The 24,848-nt window shown below is 33.9% G+C and overlaps 1 protein-coding gene across 1 annotated transcript; it reads right to left on the reverse strand.

Moving 5' to 3' along the window:
- Positions 1-809: 809 nt before the first annotated feature.
- LOC142336717 (protein YIPF6-like) lies at positions 810-23,988 on the reverse strand. Its single transcript, XM_075385630.1, has 7 exons — positions 23,947-23,988; positions 18,058-18,258; positions 17,523-17,601; positions 9,605-9,647; positions 8,880-9,018; positions 7,959-8,118; positions 810-928 (listed from the first exon to the last, which is right to left on the reverse strand). The coding sequence occupies exons 1-7, from the start codon at positions 23,986-23,988 to the stop codon at positions 810-812; spliced, it is 783 nt and encodes a 260-aa protein (XP_075241745.1).
- Between the last annotated feature and the right edge of the window lie 860 nt (positions 23,989-24,848).

Genomic DNA, 24,848 nt, shown 5'->3' on the forward strand with positions numbered 1-24,848 from the left:
AAATTCTAATTAAGAAGGCAACAGAAGTTTCGTTGTAAGGCATTTAGAGAAATAAAGTGAACTCCTGATAGTTTCTTATGACTATTTAGGCTCAAATGACTTATACAGCACAAATTGGTGATTCCGGCATCATTAATTGAGTGTTTAAAATGGTGTGCAAAGAACCCTCACCCATAATAGCATCGATAACAAAACGCAATGAAATTGCTCTTTTCCTCATCTGGCATTCTTAATCTAACTCAGGAATCTCTACAATACAAAAGAAACTATGAAACCTTCCCTTTGACTCTTTAACACTATATTTATATACCCGTAAACAAGCCTACAAAAAAGCAAATGATCAGTCAGCACTAGCCATTTCAGTTCCAGATGATCAAAATTAACAAATATTAAGATCAATGCGTGATCTGTTGCCAATGGGGAGGGAGACAGTTACCCAACGTATTGGTCACGGTTAACCTAAAACTTTGAAACCGCAGATACTTCCATCAAAACAAAACAAAACAATGTACGAAATTTTTTGCATTGATGACCACAAAATTCAACTGCATACGTAATTTCTTCACATTCTATATCACCACTATATTTTTTTGCAGAAATGTCACTTTTTGGAGAGCATTTTAAGTGATATTTCTATCAAATCAATCTACCTACATTGCCACACAGAGAACCGTGATTGTAAGTTTACTATATTTGCCTTTTTGTGGATAGTTTTCATCTGTCAAGCGTGAAAGCTTAGATCATACAAGAGCATACTGTCACAGCCCTGACCTGCCATCCAGCTTTGAGGTTATTGTGATGAGCTTTGGTTACTGTTGCGTGCTGAAGAGGACTAGCCATGCCAATACAAAGTAGTAGAGACATATGGGGTAGGAGATCAGACCTCGTTTGTTAGGGGGACGACAATCAGCCATGAATACTGTGGAGGCTAAAATAACGGACAGGTTTATTGAACTGATACTTATGGCTATAACGTGAGCCAAATAGATTAACATAATCCACCACGCTCGGTCAAATAGCTCTCGGGGGTCAATCGCGCCTTAAATTATCCGGTAGTGTATATAATGTCAGCAAGGGCTTAAAGTGATGACTATCAGAGATTATTATAGACCACTACTAAGATTAAAATAAACAAGGACGCTCGCTAATGTGCGTTTGCACATTAAGTTCCGACCCCGCTCATCTACATTTTTCACTTGATTGTCTACCAAATGAGGAAGAGATAAAAAAAAGTAACATATCAACATATCGTTCAACAAACTACTAAATGAATAAAATTTGCCTTAGAGGGCCGATGAGACATGTCACTACCATAATATTACAACCAGAAACGACGGCGATAAAAATCAAATAATTACAAAAATTAATTTCGACCAAAACTCGTTGTCCATTTTTTGAAAACCAGTAATATCCAAATCAAAAAGGCATCAGATAAAACTTACAGTTAAGAAAATTAACCTTTACTTCATTAGAAAAACAACATGGGACTTTCCTCAATGCGACTTGGTAACAAGTCGACAAGAAATGAGCAAAAGGGGCAAAGTTTAATGAAACGTTGCTTTTTTTGAAAATAATTATCGTCAAACTCAAACTGATTAGAAACATTAAACATCCAATGAAATCACTGAGAGATTCTTTTATACCTCCAGAGAGAGCAATTGATACCTCTCCTTATCCAGGATATGTCATACTACAAAAGGAACGACAAATACAGCCAAAAAAAATAGAACGAAAACGATGTCCCAGCCAACTAAACGTTAAGCTGTTCACTAAAAACATTAACAATTTTTGCTTGCGTTTTTTTTCAAATGACCCGAGGACCGCCCATTATTGTGATACTGTGAAAAGAAAACAAACACCTATTAAAATGGGCGAGTATGCAAAAATGACGAATATTTTATGAAAACTGGTTGTACCAAGAACGAAGACCATTTGAGGAAAATAAAACCGTTATAAATATCTAACTGTAGTTGAATGCATAAGGGATGTGACTTGTCTATAGAGATGATAAGCTCCAAGTTAACAGAAATAAGATTGGCAAATCGCAGAAATCTATTGTCAAAACACAAAAATTTTCAAAACTCATGGCCAAAATAAGCTTTCGACTAACAGAGTAGACAATTTATCTTGCAACTTCTTCGAAAACTATTTGCATTTGTATTTAGTGAGACTAATTCATTAAACTAAAATAACATTAAATACAAGCAGAACTTGAAAGTTTGACAAACAACTTTACGAAATCAGCGTTGAAGCCAATAAATTTACAGAATATTAACACCGAGAAAAACAAAATCTTCATTTGCGTCTCTTTTGAACATCATAAAGTGTTTTTGTAATACACTATCTACAAATGACAGCAAAAAGAACGAAAAAAGAGAAAAGGATCACAAAATTTTAAAAAATTCTGAACCAAATTGTTTAAGCCCTGAAGACATCAGTCAACACGTTTAACCAAAAGAAAAATTATTGTTAGGTTCAACAAATCATCAAAGTGATCTCTCGATAATGATGCTACGTTGCAAAAATTAAAAATTATACAACTTTGTAAAATACAAAAAAAACGCAAACCAGAACTAAAAAAGATAAGTTGAAGAATACTTTTTTTTTCGAAAAAAATTAATTTGAAAGTCAATAAAACCATTAGCTACATACCGATGTCAGTTATTAAAATCAAATACATATATATACATATAAACATATATATATATATATATATATATATATATATATTGTTGGACACTGAGACCTGTACCCCACAATTTGCATACCACAACAAAAAGTAAAAACAAAATCAGGGCAAAAATTTAAAAAACTACTAAATTCTGCAAGAGAACGGTGTAGCAGCCTTTAAATCCATATGTTATCAAAACAATAAAAATGTTAAGTTAAAAATTAACTAGAGTTTTTTAGTTAGATTGTTAGGTAATGTGACAGTTTACCAAAGAAACAAAAACAACAGCAAAAACGGGCAATTTTGCACAAAAAACACAAAATTTTGTACGCAAACTCATAGCACCAAAAAACCAATCAACCGTTCATTTAAACTAATCCGCCACAAAATTAGTCTCTATTCTATAGGAAAAAAAACTTTGACCTGTTTTTACTGAGAATAAGCTAAAAGTTGATAGAAATTAAAAAAGATTGACAAGTTCAAAAAATCACTGAAATTTCCTTAAAAAATACATTCAAGAACATAAGAGACATTAGGTAACAACCGAAGGCATGGTACAGGTTCAGTTACACCTCATGAAAAAACAATTTGGATATTTGAATGGTTACACTTAGTCAGACTGCAAAAAGAATAACAACTGAAGGCAAAACACAAGAAGTCAGTTAAAGTTGAGTGAAAATCTTCTTCAAAGGAATAAAAACCTTTAAGTTCTCTGAAAACAAAATTATATCTACATTAGGCCTCATTTTAACGTAACGGGAACTGTCATTAATGGAGCCGTGATAAAAAATTTTGTCAGTAATTAACATTAACAAAAGGAAATATCTTGAATAAAGGCAGCACCAAATAAAAATTTAAAAAATTTCTGATTGTCAGGATCCATGATAATATCAAACCTATCCCCAACAAACAACCCAAGTTCCAAATGTTTGCGAATTGGATGAATTGTTCAGTGACATACTTCAAATACTAAAAATAACAATGATGCATTTTGTATAATAATCATCGAGTAAAATTGCAAAAAAGTCCAAACTTTAATTCTAGAAGACTTTCATAGGGCACCAAGTTTCAACAAGCTCTTTTGGAGTTTAGAGAGATTGTGTCAGCAGTTTCTAGGCCTCCAACCTCAACTTAAACAAAGTGGACCAAGAAAGCATATTGTGTGCAATTTTTGATGAAATTTTGAAAATTGTATCAGAATTTTTGGCCAAAAAACTCCAATCAAACAATTCAGCAACGCTCTTTTATCTCTAACGGTAACAATAACACTCTAGAGTTGAAAATTTTAACTCATTTTAAATTATATTAGCAAGATTGTGCCAAATTTTAGTAGAAATTACTGAAAATTTGAATAAAAACCGTCGAATATTGACACCTTTAACCTCAATAACTCCCTGTAAAAACGAAATTCAAAGAAGTCTTTTTGATTCCATATTCTAGGAGGTACGTGCTTTTTAATGATACCACTCACAACTCTCTACGATGAATATAGCGACCGGCCAAAATTAACTGAACAAAAACATTTTTGAATCTAGTTCTTCCCTCCCCACTTAAGTGGGGGTCGGAACAACAAAAGAACTTAGAAGGACAAGTTCTTTTCAAATATTAAACAAAAAAATAGACCTAGAACGTTCTATGAATGGATTGGGAAGACCATTTAAAAAAATCAGACAACAAAATGAAAAAACAGTAAAAGTCAAAGTCAAATTGCCACGTGTAACAAAATCACAATCGAGAAAGCGAATTTTTGTTCAAACACCGTTTTCTCATTCCACTTCAAAAATCGAGTGAAAAAAGTTCTCGTCTCAAAACCACTTCTTTTTCGCTCCACTTCCTGTTTCGGCGTGACCAAAATCATCACTCCAATTTGAGTTCAAAATTCATGAAAATGTGTGAACAAATCTTGAGAGAGCGCCCCAATAGAATTCAAATTCTTTGAACTGTAATTAAACTAATTTCATTTGCCTTTTCGCAGTAAGCTGCACCGATTTCAGTTCATCAGCTGCTTAAAATTCTGAATGAGGGCAATTTAGATCACGCGGGCCTAACAGCAATTTTGTTTGCGAGCAATTAATGACGGATCAAGTTTGAATTTCCTTGTTTGTAGTTCTTAAACTGAAAGCGAAAAACACGGAGCCAAGCTATATAACTGATGGGGCAACGAGATTTTTGAAATCAAAAATAATTTACTGAAATTGAAATTTAAAAGATATTGAAATTAAAAAGTAAAAAACTTTAAGGTAACCAACAAAAGTGGAGGAAAGACAATTGCTCATTTTAATCACAGATTATAGTATCTATCTGAAGCAAACAAGGCGCATCTAACAACAAGTTAACAAAAAAACGCCAAAATATAACAAACAAACTTTCTCACCCAGACTCGAAACTTTCAATTTAATTGGATTAGAAAACAGCTGAAATAGCTTTGTAGACCTGCAGTCTCAAAAAACAGACAGAAAAAAGAGAAATTTCTCTTTTTATTAATTGCGTAGACGTTATATGTTGAAACATAGCAGGCAGATTGACAGAAAATAGCCGCAATAGCTTCGTAGATCTCAGTCTAAAAAAACAGTGAAAAAGACAGACCCAAAAAAATCGTCTTTTCATTGAAGGCTGATATGTTATCTTTTGATTATAAATCTGTATGTTTTTGCTGCCTCTATTAACTGCTCTCAAATAACCTTCATTTAGAGTGACACACGTCCATTTGACATTATCTCTTTGAATTAAAGTAAATAAAAGTCAATTACAAAGTGAGGAAGTCATTTTTGAGAGTGAGGTAAGTCAAGTGTGACCAAAAATTTAATCACGCGAATGAACAAAAAACTCGCTCCAATAAGAGCGAAAAATGACGTCACGCATCAGTTGAAATTGCATGAACGAATTAACAAAAAGCAGATTTGAAGTGGTTGTGACGTCATATAGTCGTAACAAAAATCCCGACGACGAAATAAAAAACATAGCAGGACAAGTCCTGACGCACAATTCAAAGAATTTTCAATGACTAAACAAAAACTAGACCTAGATCGGACTATGAGTTAATTGGGAAAACCAATTCCCAAAAAATCACATAAAAAAAGAAAAAAAAACAGAAAATCAATGTCAAAATGCTGCATGCGAACGAATAAACACTAGCGACATAGATCTTTGGTTCAAACAAAAACTAGGCCTAAAATGAACTATGAAAGGATTGTGAAAACTATTTAGAAAATAATCCTATCCAAAAAAATGAGAAGAAAGTAAAAATCACAGTGAAATTGCCGCATGTGAACAAAAAACCACAAGCGAGAAAGCGAATTTTTGTTCAAACACCGTTTTCTGACTCTACTTTAAAATTAGAGCGAAAAAACTTCATGCCGCAGAACCACTCGCTTTTCCGCTCCATTTCCTGTTTCGGCGAGACCAAAATCACTACTCCAATTTGACTTCAAAAATCATGAAAATGTGTGAACAGATCTTAGAAAAAAAACAAAATACAGCGCCCCAATACAATTCAAACTCTTTGAACTGTAAAAAACCAAGAGAAGGCCAATAATAGCCCCAGCTATCGCTGTGCGGCTATTAATAAGAATCTGTAAAACAGTGTTCCTTCTAGTAGCTGCTCTAAAATAACCTTCTATTAGAATGACAAAAACCGATTAACCTCATCTTATTGAAATAATATAAAGAAAAGTCAATTTGAAAGTCATTTTGTTGAGTAAGGTAAGTCACGTGCGACCAAAAAACTTAATCACGCGAATAAACTTGCTCCAAATTGACGTCACGCACGTAAAACACTCAAAATCATATGAAAGAACAAAAAGCAGATTTGATCTTAGTGCGTTCAAATGATCGTAACAAAAATCTTGACGACGCAACAAAACCAAGAGTTGGCCAATAATAACTCACAGCAGCTATTAACGATTTTAAAGAATATGCGAAAAAAGTAACCAAAGAGTCGGGGCATTAAACTAATGTGCCAAGGAGAAAGAACAAAATGCTAGAAAACTCAACTAAGACCTATTTCGGGATTAATATTCCAAGTAATGATCTTCAAAAACATGTCAATTAACAACGAAACGAAATTTTATGCCTCTGGAAGTCCTTCAGAGACATAAAAGTTGTATAGAAAACCGAGCTGGACTACATGTAGGAGAAAGTGCCAAGAACAGCAGCCCTTGCATGAATGAATGTAAAGTTTCATTAAAAAAGATCCTCTTTTTCAACATCCAATAATCCTATGCAAAAATTTTCTGCATGTCGATGATTTATGAATTAGTAAAAAAACGACCGTTCATTGAAGCAAAAACATAGAAATTGATTCAAAATATGAAAACTCTGATTTCCGAAATATTTTGTCTTTACTAAACTCCTTAACAAGGCCTAAACACGATTAGCAACTCCTATGGTTTGTCAAAAAAAATTAACCGAATTACAAATATGACTAGCTACTATAAACATTAGCCAAATGATTCGAAGAGCAGCTAAAATTATCCAACTAAATCCGCTTTTATGCCAAAAGTCTTATTCATTCAAAGATTGATTTTCTGAACGCAATGCATGAACAAAAACGTTTCTCGGTAAGCAAACATTTGTTTGACAGGGCTTTTGATTCACATTTGCTTTTAGGTTCAAATGTCACAAGGACAAATTCCTGCAAGAAAACAACCGAAAGAATTACGAAAACGACTTCAAGTATCGCGCATTGTTTGAACATCGCTAAAAACATTGTTAGAGAGAAATTAAACATATCAACTTCTTACGTTGTAAGGGTTGCAGACAAAATTGCGACTAAAAGGAAGTAAGAGGGGTAATAGCTTTTGTTATGCAATTGACATAAATTTGTAGGTTATGATTAAAATTGACTATTACATTGCCAAATTCTTAGCGGTACACAGTGAAACATAAACCAACCAATGTCGGAAGAATTGCTCTCGAACGACATGCAAGGCATTTCAATTGAGGGGCTGTAACCTAGATAAATTTTTCTTTTAAGGTGCGAAAATATTAACCACGCCGGGATTCGAACAATGCCCCTCCCGATCCCCCACCAGAAGCACTGCCCACTCGGTTATAAAGCCCTCTTCTACTTTTTCTGCAATCGTTTTTATTTTAGCAACAAGCTTTACTTCGGAGTGAGAGCAATAGAGATCACTCAAAAATGAAGAGCGCCAAAGCATGTTCTACAATAAAAGCGCAAAAACGATCAATCAGAAAATTTGCATTAAAACAAAAGACCAACACGTTTACAATAATTGCTATGAAATTCGTTCGAGAGCAAAAAATGAGGCGAAAAAGTAGTCCTCACCATATATGGACCATGAGAATGCAGCAAGTACGAAGAGCATACGAATTAGGAATGACCATGGGAATCCTTGGGCAGCTGGAGAGGAGAGGAGCATTACTATTCTGCAGGCACCCAGGGAGAAGAACAAGGGCAGCACACAGTAGCCCAACACACACAGACTCTGAAATTAAGGTTGGCTACACGTGGCAAGACCGGAGCTCCATAGTCTTTCAAAAATAAGTCCTTGCAATAGGCATATGATCTCTGTTGTTAAAAAATAATAAACATAACGGACTAACGTCGGGCGAATTGCTCTCAAACGACTGACAAGCAGTTGGCTTCGATAGTCGCTAGGTACGGTTTAGAGAGGTTAGCTTTACTAGTTTTAGCTTAAATGCCGGGGGTGAAGTGGGGGGATGTCAAACTCTTATATAAAGAAGAGAGGCTCCAAGAACCCGTAATGCCCTCCGGGCGCTACCTCTTTATCCCGTTGCTGACGAAAAGTCGAAAATGTTCAGACGAAAAATCGGTCAACGGAAAAATCGCATTAAAAAGACCTCAGGACTAATATAATTGCTACAAACTTTGTTTGAGAGCAATTAGAACTTCGGCTGAGAGCAAGTAAAAAGGCTTCAATTTTAAAATTAGCACTAATACAACTTCGCATAGGCTCAAATATTTTTCTGAAGTCATGATGTCATCGTAACTTGATAGAAGGGCATTATTGTGAAAAACTATCTATTTCCTACAGCGTAAACGCTGGACAAAATTACTCGAACTGTGTCCTGGTTTTGGTTCTGCTTGTTCCTAACATACGTTTATTGAGGCTATTAAAGGTAGATTGGGTATCAAGGCTGTTAAGAAGAGGGTCAAAAGGACAGTGCTGTTTTCTCTTACCATCACAAAAATTAGGATGGTGGAAACCACAAAATTCTCAGTTACCTGGAAAAAAGAGATTGAGCCTCCGAGGAGCTGTGTATTTGCTGTGACCACGAGAGAGCCAACTGACACTAGCACGAACACAGTCACAAACTCACTTCCACCACCACTTTTATCAGTTGGATGGTTGCTGGGCAACAGTCTACAAACAATCAAAATGAAATATAAAAATTGATCAAAATATAAACTAATGCAAAGCCACAAAAGGTTATCTTTTCAAGTCTCTACACCTTCAGAATATTTTATTGAAAACTAAACCCAAACATGCATCATACAATATGGAATACACGAATTATGAGTCAGGACAATTTACTAAATTATGAAGTTAAAAAAGAAATTAATTTTTAGATCTTGGTTAATCTTCCAACGCCTCTTCTAAAAACAATTTTCATTTTAAACAAGTTGCATTGACAATGTTTGAAAAGCATTCCTATCATAATCTGCAATGTTTAGCTCCACGAGTATATAGTGATAATACTTTTGATGACAAAGAGGAACCCGACCTCTGGAATAATAAGAACATCAAAGAAGAAATTCAAATGAAATAAGCATACGAATGAGTCCTCGAAAATTGAAAGAAAACTTGTGAAAGAAGGTAGAACAATCGATGTACTCATTCAAAAGTAACTGCCGCATTGCTTTTCATTCAGTTTTATAATATGAACGTCAGCAACTTATAGCGTAATTTACCAGCTAAACTTGAATTACATAAAAGTAAGGTCACTTACAAGGCTAAGCTGACGTACAGGAAGAGCGGTCCCCACAGATCCCCTAAAACACAAACTTACATTCTAATCCAGTTATAATATGCTTAAGTTTATAAGGTGCATGTTTTATGTTCCAACCCCATATTAGATGGGGGACTAAATACTCTCTAGTACATTTCTCGTAAAAAACTATGAGTGACATCACTAAAAATCTATCTTTTTTCAAGTTATAAAGGTTTAGAGCGAGACGTTGAATTTCCGCTGATGACGCCGATTTATAAAAGTTAGCACCCGTTCAGTTGAGCTGTCCCATTCCACCTAAAAATAACTTGTTATGTAGAAGTTATGTATTGTAATAAAATTTGATGTTTATCGGAGCTTACATTTTTCGGTAAGTTGACGAAGTTTTAGGTTTTGAGGCTTTTGCAAACAAATTCCAGCACTACGACTAAATGACAGCAAATTTCCTCCGAATTCTTAAACTTTACTGATACTTGCTCAAAATTTCAAAAGCATGAAAACTGATAGAACTTCCAGTTTTTATGGTTTAGGAATAAGTCAGAAATAAGACAATTGTGGTGATAACACAAAATACTCTTCATTCTTTTCATTACCTATGCGGCCCATGTCCTAATTGTTCAGAACAAAATTAACAAAGCTTAAAATGACCATAAAGCACGGGAAACCAATGATCTTCATAAAAACCTATGAGCCTCTTAATTATGTGTCTGAGCAAGATATGTTGTTTCAGGTCTTCGGTTGACTAACGGATTCTATGTGGCTATATAAATTGTACGATATTTATCTGTAACTTCAACTGAACTCATTTTCAATAAAAAACATTCGAATCCTCAATCAAAACATCCAGCATCTTGAATAATACCACCAACTTAACAAAGTTAACACACAAAGCGTTACCAATAAAATTCCCAACCCTGATATTAAGAATTGAAAACTTGGATTTGCAGTCTTGGATTTCATTAGATTATCGTCTTTTTCAATAAGATACACGAAAACCCAAGGATAAAATATAGTATAAAAAGAATAACCACACCACATTCATTGCTGCAACATTCATGTAAGCATTTAATAACAATTCGAAATAATTTCAAAGCATTTACAAGATCCCAGCCGAATTAACGCAAATCCTAAACAAGGAGGCTCGGTAATGTGCGTTTGCACATAATGTTTCGCCCCGAGCTCACATACATTTCTGACTTATTTGTCAGCCAACTGAAGAGATGTTCAAAAATAGATGTTTGAGTTTAAAAAAAATCGTTAAACACCCAAACTACTAAAATAGTTACACAATGCCAAGCCACATTAGAGCGCTCACGAGATCTACCGTTAAAACGGCCACGAAAAAAAAAACAAACTGAAAAATAAGCAGGAACAAAAAGCACTTTTACGGCAAAACTCAAGATCTAACCAAGTCAAAATACAATCAGATAAAACCTTAACTGCACAAATTTACGCTTTCCTAACTACAAAACAGATGGGACTTGCCCCTGATGAGATTACGTAATAAGTCGACAAAGAAAAAAGAAATAATGAGGTGACGTTCAAAGATCCATCAACAATTTTTAAACCAAATAGTTTCAAAAGTCTTAAAAAATCTTTCGCTTTTAACTCAAAATTTCTTGACAAGTTTACTAAAAATTAAAAAAGAAAGCAATAGGACATATCTTCGTTTAGACTAAGCCATAGAACCGGACTAAAGAAGCAGAAACGCTCAAAAATTAAACAATTTACGAAAACACAAAGTACTCAAGCCATTAAAATCAATAGCTACTATCTGAATATTTTGTTTTTATTTTAAATATTACACGAAATTATTTTAAATATTACACCAAATAATTACACGAGCTAAAAATAAACAAAAAGAATAAAAATGTACTCTTGGGCATCATTTGAAAATCATTGGGCTCTGTTATTAACGCGAATGTGCTAAAAGAAGAGGAAAAGAAACACATTGTGCCCACTCACAAAATTTTTTATAAAAAAGCATTTTGTCCAACAAACAGAGCGTCAGTTATGGCATAATACCAACAGACAAGTTGATGATTGGATTGCAAGAAGGTGGACGTAACCTCTCAATGGTGACAATAAGGTAAGAGTTGACAAAAAGAAAAAATAAAAAGTTTAAAATTTGAAGTTTTTTAAAACAAACGAATTCTATTAACTATAAACTTTAAGACTATTAACTATAAACTGGCTGCATTGAATAAGTTTATTTAATTGTCAATAGGAAGCTAATGAGACCCCTCACCGATTAAAACTATTTTTACCACCATATAAGAACAAAAAACAGGCCAAGCAGAAAATTCAAAAAATTGAGAGAAGTAACGAAGACAGCGAAGAGTAGTATCAAAAACTTGTCAGTGAAAACTTTTTTGTTTTAAATTAATATTTCTAAGAGAAACAAGATTTTATTTTTGTAAGAACATAACCTCAAAAAATAAAATAATATGAGCAAATATATTTAAACCACGAAATTTTAAAGAAAACCCGTAGTATCAAAGCCATTAAAATCAAGCGTTTTCAACGAAAATCACTCAACACGCTAAATTATGCCTCGATGGGGATATAATGATTTCTATAATTCATATGTCATCAGGAAGATATCACAATAAGCCTTATGATTATGGAAAGGACAAAGTCAAAACCAAAAAATCAGTAGAAAATTGCGACAAGGAAAGTGTCGGAGCCATTGAAACAATAAACATGTCTCTAAAACCTTTACCTGTGATCAATTGAACGTCTTCTTGACGCCAGTCAGAACTGTCAATGTAGGATAATTTGATAGGATTTGCAAAGGAACGAAAATTATGATCAAATATCCAAAAATTAAAGAAAAATAAAAACTCGTGGCATCGAATTCATAAAACCAATAGATAGAAGATAAAACCGCTTATCATATTAATTTTCACTTTAGTAGAAAAAATAGGGCACCTGTTAGCTGTCCACTCAAAGCACTGGATAGGTTCACTTAGTGCTTGTTAAGAAACCCATCGCAATTTTAGGCAACGAGTCTATGCCGTAGGACCGCAAAATTTTCGTAAAAACAAAGAGTCAAAGAATCAAAATTTCAATAAAAATTACGAAAACTCAGAGTCGAAGCCATAAAAAACATGAGCGATTCCTTGACAAAGAATTATTTCCATTGGTCCTCATTTGACTCTAAATGAGGTTTGCCATTAATGGAACCTTCATATGAAAAGTGACAATTCTCTAAGTTACACGAAAAAAAAAAAACAGCTCTCCAATCGAATGGGAATTCTTTTTTATCGTAACCTTCCCTATGAGACCAAAACTAGCCTTTTTCGCCCTCCGTCTATTAGGAACGGCAAAATTATTTCTTTTTGTAGCGTAAAATCTAATCTTCAACTAACACTTTTAATGAAGAAAATCTTAGTTTGAACAAAAATTACGCTAAAGATGAACAAAATCATGCGAAATATCACGTGTTCACAAACTTTAAACCTCGATAACTCCTCGAAAAAAGCAAAGCTAACAAAATCTTTTTAATATCCAATTCTAGGCAGGACGAGCTGTTTAATGATACCAATCACATTCCTGTGCGATGAATATATCGATCGGCCAAAATTGACAACAAAAAAAACCCATTTGAGTATATAGTAACAAATGGGGTCGGAACAATAAATGAGATGTATACTTTTTTCAAATAAAAGCATGAGTTACCACGCTTGCAAGCCACCGCGAAGTTTTTGCCAGTATTACAGATATGCTAATTTAAAACAGTAATTGAACAATGTCTTTTCTTTTGCATGTAATGCCAACACGTTATCCTCTATACGTTATCATTTACACTGCATAATGATATCAGTTAATTGTTCTGTTTTTAGAACATCTGTGTTCATTACTATTAACACAATCGTTCATACAGTTAGCCAAAACATAACTAGTTTTTGAATGACAAAATGATGAAAACGGCAAAAAAAAATTGCTCGCGTGAATTAGGCAAACAAATATATTATTATCAGATAAGTAACATCGCAATGCTGTCTCTTCAATCGTACACTATAGCAACTTGAAAACATAGCTGGAAGATTGCCAGAAAATAGCAGCAATAGCTTTGTAGATCTGCAGTCTCAAAAAAAAACAGTAAAAAAGACAGACCGAAAAAATTTGTCTTTTCATTGAAGGCTGATATGTTATATTTTGATTAAAAGTTTTTGCTGCCTCTATTAGCTACTCTCAAATAACCTTCATTTAGAGTGACACACACCCATTTGACCTTATCTATTTGAATTAAAGTAAACAAAAGTTAATTTCAAATTTTTGAGAGTGAGGTAATTAAAGTGTGACCAAAAACTTAATCACGCGAATGAACAAAAAAAACTCGCTCCACTAAGAGCGAAAAATGACGTCACGCACGCACTTTAGTTGAAATTGCATGAACGAATGAACAAAAAGCAAATTTGAAGTGGTGGTGACGTCATATGGTCGTAACAAAAATCGCGACGACAAAATAAAAAAAGACATAGCAGGACAAGTCCTGACGTACAATTCAAAAAATTTTCATTGACCAAACAAAAAAATAGACCTAGACCTAGAACGGACCATGGGTGAATTGGGAAAACCATTTGGGAAAAAAAATCAATGCCAAAATGCCGCAAGCGAACAAAAAAACCACTAGCGAGAAATGGATAATTGTCTCGATCAAAAAACTAGGCATAGAATTAACTATCAATGGATAAAAAACGCTTTAGAAACAAATCCGATCCAAAAAATCGAAATACAGTAAACATCAGAGTGAAATAGCCGCATGTGAACAAAAAACCAATAGCGAGGAAGCGAATTTTCCTTCAAACACCGTTTTCTCACTCTACTTTAAGTTTAGTGTAAAGAAATTTCACGCCACAAAACAACTCGCTTTTTTGCTCCACTTCCTGTTTCGGCGTGACCAAAATCACTACTCCAATTTGACTTCAAAAAATATGAACATGTGTATACAGATCTTAAAAAAATATAGCCGGAAGAATTCCCGAAACGACTCGAAGTGCAAATCCATTTACACGCCATCCAACTACTCATCAGGCAAAACGTGCCTCTACTAATTTATGATTATCTTGAAACAAAACCATAAAAAACAAGAAAAAAAATCTGTTAATATATGATTTATAAAATCTGATCAAATTTTGTCACAATTGAGATTCCAAAATAACTATCTCTGTACAATTACTGCATCAAAACAACTAATACTTAGTAAAACCACTTATGAGAAAATTTTAAGAATACTTGGAGCCAAATAATGAACAAAAAGCTCTTACAATCAACTTGCACTAAAAAACTGGAAAAAGTTAATAAATTTTTTAACATTACAAAAGCATATAAATCCATAGAAAAATTCCTTTCAGCCAATGGGGTATCCAGATATTTGCAAAACAATAGGCAAGTCATAATAGGCTAAGAAGCTTGTCTAAAAACAGGAAGAAAACGAAAAACTGCAAAAATTGAAGAACATAGCTGACAGATTGCCAGAAAATAGCCGCAATAGCTTCGTAGATCTGCAGTCTCAAAATAACAGTAAAAAAGTCAGACCAAAAAAATCGTCTTTTCATTGAAGGCTGATATGTTATATTTTGATTAAAAATCTAAGTTTTTGCTGTCTCTATTAGCTGCTCTCAAATAACCTTCATTTAGAGTGACACACACCCATTTGACCTTATCTTTTTGAATTAAAAGTAAATAAAAAGTCAAATTCAAGGTGAGGAAGTCATTCTTCTGAGTGAGGTAAGTCAAGTGTGACCAAAAATTTAATCACGCAAAAGAACAAAAAAACTCTCTCCACTAAGAGCGAAAAATGACGTCACGCACGCACTTCAGTTTAAATTGCATGAACGAATGAACAAAAAGTAGCTGTGACGTCATATGGTCGTAACAAAAATCATGACGAAATAAAAAAACCAAGAGAAGGCCAATAATAGCCCCAGCTATCGCTGTGCGGCTATTAAAAAAAGTTCCAAATTTCGCCATTTTTTGTCATATTCCTCAACAAAAATTGATTGATATCCACAACATTGTAACCAATTGTTATCTAAAAGTTTGCCTAAGTAGAATGGGTCTTTCCAATACCCATTTGAGCCAGTAAAACAAAACAAAACAATCGTCAAAAAATCGCGAAAATAAGCCCAAAAACCAAAATATGCATGAAAAACGTCCTAATTAGCGTAAAATTCAGATGAATTTCCAGAAACCTTCAAACCACTACCAAAAGCAGACTAAAATTAAAACAAGATTATAACCAAACCTCTTAATTAAAAAATGAAAAAAACTGCTGTAAAATACCGCACGTAAACAAAAAATTTCGATCGCTTACAATAGTTTTTTTTCACACCTCAATTTTTTGCTCTCTAGAAAACAGCGATATGAACAAAACCACTCTTTTTCCGCTCCCCTCTTCATTTTGTTCAGCAACAAAATCACTGCAAATTTTTTCACGTGTTTCATTTCCTGCTTAAAAATTCACTCCAATAAAATTGATTTCATGAAAAAAAGGACTTCTCCAATACTCCTCTTCGAGTCGTAAAAAGACAGCGCCCCAATATAATTCAAATTCTTTGAATTGTAAAAACCAAGAGAAGACCAATAATAGCCCCATCTATCGCTGTGCGGCTATTAAAAACGGTGGATTGACACGCTTGTATGCCTTTCTTAATCGAAGCAATTCTGATTCAAGTTCAAGACCAGATGACCAGAAAACGAAAAACTGCAAAAATTGAAGAACATAGCTGACAGATTGCCAGAAAATAGCCGCAATAGCTTCGTAGATCTGCAGTCTCAAAATAACAGTAAAAAAGACAGACCAAAAAAATCGTCTTTTCATTGAAGGCTGATATGTTATATTTTGATTAAAAATCTGTAGTTTTTGCTTCGTAGATCTGCAGTCTCAAAATAACAGTAAAAAAGACAGACCAAAAAAATCGTCTTTTCATTGAAGGCTGATATATATTTTGATTAAAAATCTAAGTTTTTGCTGTCTCTATTAGCTGCTCTCAAATAACCTTCATTTAGAGTGACACACACCCATTTGACCTTATCTTTTTGAATTATAAGTAAATAAAAAGTCAAATTCAAGGTGAGGAGGTCATTCTTCTGAGTGAGGTAGGTCAAGTGTGACCAAAAATTTAATCACGCAAATGAACAAAAAACTCTCTCCACTAAGAGCGAAAAAAGACGTCACGCCCGCACTTCAGTTTAAATTGCATGAACGAAAAATCGCGATATCCACAACATTGTAACCAATTGTTATCTAAAAGTTTGCCTAAGTAGAATGGGTCTTTCCAATACCCATTTGAGCAAGTAAAACAAAACAAAACAATCGTCAAAAAATCGCGAAAATAAGCCCAAAAACCAACAAAATGCATGAAAAACGTCCGAATTAGCATAAAATTCAGATGAATTTCCAGAAACCTTCAAACCACTACCAAAAGCAGACTAAAATTAAAACAAAATCATAACCAAACCTCTTAATTAAAAAATGAAAAAAACTGCTGTAAAATACCGCACGTAAACAAAAAATTTCGATCGCTTACAATAGTTTTTTTTCACACCTCAATTTTTTGCTCTCTAGAAAACAGCGATATGAACAAAACCACTCTTTTTCCGCTCCCCTCTTCATTTTGTTCAGCAACAAAATCACTGCAAATTTTTTCACGTGTTTCATTTCCTGCTTAAAAATTCACTCCAATAAAATTGATTTCATGAAAAAAGGACTTCTCCAATACTCCTCTTCGAGTCGTAAAAAGACAGCGCCCCAATATAATTCAAATTCTTTGAATTGTAAAAAACCAAGAGAAGACCAATAATAGCCCCATCTATCGCTGTGCGGCTATTAAAAACGGTGGATTGACACGCTTGTATGCCTTTCTTAATCGAAGCAATTCTGATTCAAGTTCAAGACCAGATAACTCACACTCTCTCAGAAGCATTTTGTCTCGTCTCGGAACAAGAGCAGCTAGGAATTTGTGACCCACGCGCTTCGCGTCTCTTAGCTGAAACAAGTCACATCTTTTCAAAAACATGAACAAGGTTTGGAACCAATCCCTACAACAGAATAAGATCAACTATTGATAATTTCACAATGATAATGGAATATTAATACTATAAGAAAATAAGAACTATGCAAAGGACAATTCCACTATTTTTTCCTGCTATACAAAGCATTATGACCATAAAGACACGTTTCAGTTTGTTCAAACATGCTATCGAAAACAGAACTTCTTTTCACGCGTTACAGCTATTTCGGAAACGGATCAGCAGTTTGAAATTTAGATTTTCTCATAAGGTTACCATCGCCTCGTATACGAACCGAGGGACATCAACACGCATCACTATCTTCAACCTTTTCTTTTGAATTCATAAAATCCATAACCCAACAGATCAACTCGTTTTCATTAACTCCTTTTTTCTTATTCAAACAAACTAGAATCTAAGTAGTAATTACTCACGATTGTATCGACAACACTTTCATCCAAAGTTGAAAAGTGTGCTGCATTTGTCCTCTCGTAAGAGGAGAGATTGTTACTGGTTCCACCTGCCTGTTTCCCACTTCCGCCCCCACTGACCATTCCACTGTCGCTGTATCCATATGACGCCATTGCACCTTCCATTTGACCACTAACTGGACCATTGGTCAAATTGTCATCCTCCTATAATATTATCATTCATCGCAATTCATCATTAAAAATGTTAGCATTATAGCAAATACCACAAAATAATAGACAAAAAGATAATCCTCTTATCAACAGTTCTTTAACAGAGCCCATTTTCATTGCAATTAACTTTGTGCAAGTTGCATAATTTATATTGTGTCACATACCAATTTGGAACACAGTCGGTGAATTGCCGGCAAAAAATCGCCGTTGACGCTCATCGGTTTTGAAACAGAAAAAATAGACGAAATAAACAGACAGATAAAATAGACAGAGATAAAAATAGACCGAAATTTTCAAGCGTCAAAAAAAGTGTTATAAATTGGTGTGCAATTTCAGATAGATAATAAAGCTATACTTACTGCAGCTTCTCAGCAGCAAACTACGAAGCTTAATCCTAATGTCAGCAGGCACTGGCTCTAATTAGCTTTGATAACCTAATGCACTATGACTTAATGACTGGCCTGTATCCGTTCATCCCGTTTATTTTAATTTTGCTCTTTCGACACTGGCAGTATCCTCTACCATTGCGTAATTCAATGGCCAATGATAATTGTGTTTTGAGAGTGAGCAACAAGGCCACCAGAAAAACAACAAAAAACCAAGACTGAAAAATGAACTTTCATCTTTTAAGTGTCAAAATAAAAAAAGCACTCAAGCAATTAAATGCTTTTCGTCCTCATTAGCAACCGAAAAAACATGTCTTAAATAGACAATAAAAAGACGACTAAAAGAACCAATTTGTGCAAAAACATAAGAACTCGCTTGAACTTTTTCAAAATTAATCTTATCAAAGTAACCGAACCATTAGCTATGCACCAAAAAATTTTTTCAAAAAATAAATCATCATTAGCAAACGAAGAGCTCTATTGATGACATCAGAAAGTACAGCAAATGAATTCAAAACTCAGAAACACATTGCTTTTTTGAAAACGAACGTGATATTATTCGAAGAACGCAAAAAACTGACCTAAAACGATTAACTCGATTGATATTAGCATCATTCACCACTGATGTATTCTGTCATTAAAACTAAGAGCTAATACAACAAAGTAACCATAAAATCAACAAAACTTAAAGAAACGAAGTGATAAAACAACAAAGTGACAAAAACTCGAACTAAAAAATTGTATTATTTCTTAAAAACAAGTAATGTGATAAAAAACAAAATCAATAGCTTCAAACTGAAAAAATTAAAAAGAACAATTTAATCTCTATTACAAACCTATGAGACCTATCCTTAATTGGATTAAAGGATAGACAAAAAGCTCAGAAAATACCCAAAAAACTCAAAAAATCACAAAAAATGTTTGAGAATAAATAGTGTCAAAGTCATAAAGACCACTAGTTGCGGATTCATATAATTATTTGGTTGCAATTATGTCCGATAACCAACCATCAGGACATATCAATATTGATCCTTAGTTATATGACATCAATAACATTTAAAAAAACGGGGTAAAATTGAAATATTCTTATATGACTACTCTATATATAACCAACCATCAGGACATATCAATATTGATCCTTAGTTATGTGACATCAATAACATTTAAAAAAACGGGGTAAAATTGAAATACTCTATTATATGACTACAAATAGTGCCAAAATCAAAAAGTTTTAGCCGTATAGCAGCCAATTGATGAAATCAAGCAATTGCAAATAGGCCCAATTACAAAACATACGACGCATTTTATTAGGACTCAAGAGAAGACTGAAAACAAGTCAAAAACAAAGCACGTGAAAGAAATCCCTCTGAAAAATTAAAATCTGTTCAAACAGTAACTTCAAATTCAATCCAATTTGAAGTTAGTTAAAAAATCAAGCCTCCGAACTACTCGATCTTTCGTTCCCTTTACTTCATCAGCTTGACTAAAATCACAACTCTTTGTGTGGTGATTTTCGACGTGGAAAAGCCGAAATTAAAATCCAAATACTTTGGATTTAAAAAAAAACATAGAACAAGTCCTGAAATATAATCCGAAGAATGGAATGAGAAACTTAGAACTATGGTATCTTACCATCTGATCAAATGAACAATGCCAGCCACGACAAAACATATGAATTCAAGACAAAACATATGAATCATAAAATAATTTTTAAAAAATATAATCACTGCTAGAGCTCTGGAAGCTTTTACAATGAAGCTAATATACAAAAATGAACTTAAATAATTCGAAAACAGGAGGTATCTCAGTCAATGAAAAAAACTAATAGTGAAGGCCAATATTGATCCAAAAGATATCCATTAACCCACGTACAACCATTGAAAGGGGTTTATTAGCCACTAAAGATAGAAAAACTCGAAAAATATGCTAAATACCTAAAAATTAGAAATTGCAAATTTTATCTAAAGGTTCTAAAATTTGGAATATTGATTGAAAAATTTTAAAAAATTTTACACTAACGTAAAAAGCTTCACTGACCTGTAAAGCTAGGTTAACTCAGAAAAAAATTGAAAAAAATTGCAAATTTCATTGAAATGCGGCTTAAATTAGTGATATAAATATCTTCAAGTCTCTAAAAACCCAATTTCAGGCTCTAGTTTAGCTGGCTTAAAAAGATCGATTTGAAAACAATTTTTCAAAAAAAATTGAGTTAAAAAACAAATTTTATCAAAAATTGCACAAAATTCGCTATATTAATAAATTGAAAGCCATTCTATTGCCCTTAGCAACTAAGCAGTAACCTTTCATCAAACCCAAGAGCAAGTTGCTTGGACCCTGCGACTGGAAAAACAAAAAAAGGCAAATTTTTGAAAAACTTGAAAAGTAGTTTCAATTTGCTTGTTTATGTTAGCGGTACTAACACATATACCTTACCAAATGGTCATAAAAATGTCTTTATCAACTTTGAAAGGCGTCAATATAGGACTGATCAAACATATAACTCAACAAATGACAAGAAACGTAAAAAATGCACCATTTTGGGCTCAAAAGCTCTTAAAAGGGACCTTTAACATCAAATTAAGGCATTCCCAGCAGCTGCACCACTCTAAGCAATCGATTGACTACTAAAACCAGCTATTGGCTATTATAAAAACTTGATGGCCAATGGGTGTTACCACTTTATCCAGTTTGAAAGATCAAAGTCGTGAAAAAACTTTACAAAAAAGAGCATAAATAAATCCAATTCAGGGCTTGTAAAAAAGGACATCGCCCAAATAATAGCTGTTGAGAAGCCGACAGTGGCTATTATTTACATTAATCTGAAGAAAACATAACTGAGGATATACGGCGCGGTTTTGCCCTTCAGATCAAATTTGAAAATGTAGGCATTTTCTTAGCTAAGTTAAATGGTACTGAGTTGCACCATTGTTCTAAATGTAAAGATGACTGACTGACATCGCGCGAATTACTCTCGTGCGACTTTCGAGCGGCTGGTTTTGTCTGTACCTAGCTGCGGCATAGGGAGGCCAGTTTCAGCTTACCTGGAGTTGAGCGGAGTGGTGGGGGGAGTAAGTATTGGAGTGGGGTCTCAAACTCGTAAGAACTGCCTTCACACAATGAGTTTGTCTTCTCAGCAAGTTTCAGTGAATCGTATAATTAGATACTATTAAAGCTCTCAGAGAATTCCTCAGCTACTCAACACCCTCCAAGATTTACGTGTGTATCCCGTTTGTGAGGATGAAACTTCAAATGCTCAGACGAAAAATTATCATCCGAAAAGTTGGTAGTACGAAAAGTCGCATTAAGACCACTAGGACTAATATAACTGCTATTTAATTCGTAAAGAGCAATAAATAACAAAAAATACGCCAAAAAACGTTCAATTTAAACTCAATTTCACTTAAATACAAACCCAAGAAATAATTTTTTTTCACCTTGCTAATAGCAATTGAGACATTTAAATTCATTTTCATTTCCAACGACGTTTCTAACGAACGGGGGATTGTGATATTAGGCGAAAACGCGATTAGGCGAATGAAATGTTTGTAGCCATTAGGTGAAAATCCTGAACTAGTTTATTTTGGATATTCAGCGAATCTCAATTAAAAACTTAAAAGAGGTATTTCAAAATCCACTCGATGCCATAAAGTTGCTTAGTGTCCTAACTAGTTGTCTTCACATGGAAACGAGTTGATAAAAGAACTTAAAAATGTGTCACTGTTTTTTATGTTTTGCATCTCTTTTACTCGACTCAGTCATCACGGCCAATGATTTTGACTTCAAAAAGGTAACAGGGAAAGAAAGGTGAATGTTTAAAATTACTTATTGAAAAGCTTTCATGTAAATTACTATCGTTTGAAATCTTTTTGAGTATTCCTTGAGCTCTTTTTCCACGCAGTCTATTGTTATAGTCACTTATTTTTACTATATGATCAAGTGGATATTGCTGTAACTCCTAAAACTGTTTTAATTGGTATTCGCCTAATTTACACAAAACTTCAGTTCAAAATTTTTGCCTAATGACTACAAAAATTTCTTTCGCTCAATCCAGTTTTCACCTAATATCCTACACCCCTCAATAAACATATAAAGATTTCCACATTTTGCTATCACTTCAGACAAATAATTTATTTTTCCATTTTTTCAATTTAAAAAAATTCAACTTCCAATTCGCAGCCTTATTTAAACCAGACTAGAGTACTGAAGTTTATTTCCATTTGCCAAAAAGTTTAAAGTGCCCCATTCCGTTTTATTTTTGATATTGGTAGAAACTCTCGAGAAAACTACTTCGATTCGATACGCTTTGCACAGATAACTTTCAAGCATCGGAAATTTTTTTATCGCACATCGTATTCATTATGATTCCCTTAAAATTCCTTTCGCTCTGTATACTTAACACAGCTGCAGGAAATAGTTATTTAAAGGTACCTCGAGAAATATTGGAAAAGATTTTATGCGTCCTCTAGCTTATGAAAAGTTAACCTGTAAGCCTACCGTCATTTTGAAAAAAAAACGCAGCCTCTTTAATACTGGTACAAAAGTGTATTTTGAAGTAAATATTTTTGCAGAAACTTGATTCGATTATCATTTTTTCGATAGTTCGGGTAATTTCTCAATTCAATCAAAAATTTAAATAAAAATGCGTTGTGGAGGAAATTTATACGTAGATCATAACAAACGCGGTTAAAAATCGCATTCTGGAAGGTTTTCTGGGGAACGAAGCTACTCTACAAGACACATTTCCGATTAAGTATCCGGTGGTTCAAACAGTTCCTGTGAGTTTTAAGCAGAAACAACTTGAAGTTCATCTGCTTTACTCCGTTAGAATTATTGCCAAAGCCAGCATAAAGAATTTGTTCGCGCAGTTAATGTACACGCTTTTGTTGGAAAACATTATTTTTTTTCAATTATTAAAAATTTTGGGGAAAATCATGACATGATTTCTTTAATGGCATGAAATTTCGCCATGTCAGTCCCAGATAACTACTAAAACATCATTTTCATTCATTGCAGGACAAGTCATTACACGATTTTGTGCACGCTAAGGGAAGTACGGAATATTACCAACTACTCGAAGGCAAATATAGATTAGATTTTCAAGTTACTTGAAGCTGAAAGGTACTACATAAAGTGTAAACATTTGAGGGAACTCTACCACCATATGTACTCAATATTAATCAACCTCTTTTACTTGATATGCTAAAGTTAGTCTACACCAAGTGTTTGCAGATAATATCAAAGAGTTCAACTTGCAACTAGCTATAAATCATCAGTGCGAGTAAACATCGTTACTTACATTCAAGTCTAAACTGACTTCGATGTTGGCTTCCCCCGACATTTGCAAAACCTGAAAATATGCCACAAATTTTGCCAAATGGTCTGACATTAGTCCAATAATATAACAGAAATAGAAATGAAAAGCAACAATTTGAATACGGAGGTCTGTTTGCTTTCTCACAGGAGTGAACAGACCATCTGACTACTATTTAGAAATTTACAATGGCTGATCCTACCTCTTATTGGGGGTACATAGACCATCATGGCTGCAAAATTACACCTTAATTTGCTCACTTATCTATGGAAACGGAAACTTTGTTCACATGGGAAAAGGAAACTGCAACCGCTTTATACATTACGAAACTGCGTTCCAGAAAACTTCCAAGGAAGACTGATAAGTTCTCTTGTTATAAGTCACCTGCAATATCCAGCAGTACTTTTGTGCTCAATACCTCAGAATCTTAACTTTTGAAAAACAGTTAAATTGGGCTGTAAAAGCTGGCTGTTCGATTGTTAATACAATATAGGGTTGCACTATACACTCGACAAATTTTTCTATTGACAGCAAGTAAGCAACTAATAATTCTGGCATCCCATTTCCAACGGAAAACTTTTATTTTCACAATTGGACGAGAAAATTAGTTAATAAAATTGCTACTAAATCTAAATACCTTGAACATGGTATAATCAATAGTGGTGTAAGATATCATAAAGAGATTTCCACGGCGAATGAAACATTTTCAAAATCTTCTGGTTCTGCCAAAAATACAAACCTCACTTTTTCTAAATTCAAGAAGGACCCAGACCAAATTCAATTCGGCCGATCAAGGTGGCGTGAATTGAAATTTAGTTCATGATGTGTGAAATCGTCAAATTCAACAGGCTAACAAGAATTTAATTACAACACAAAACCAACCGCCT

Source organism: Convolutriloba macropyga, chromosome 3, assembly GCF_964194025.1.
Source record: "Convolutriloba macropyga chromosome 3, txConMacr16.3, whole genome shotgun sequence".
NCBI lineage: Eukaryota > Metazoa > Xenacoelomorpha > Acoela > Convolutidae > Convolutriloba > Convolutriloba macropyga.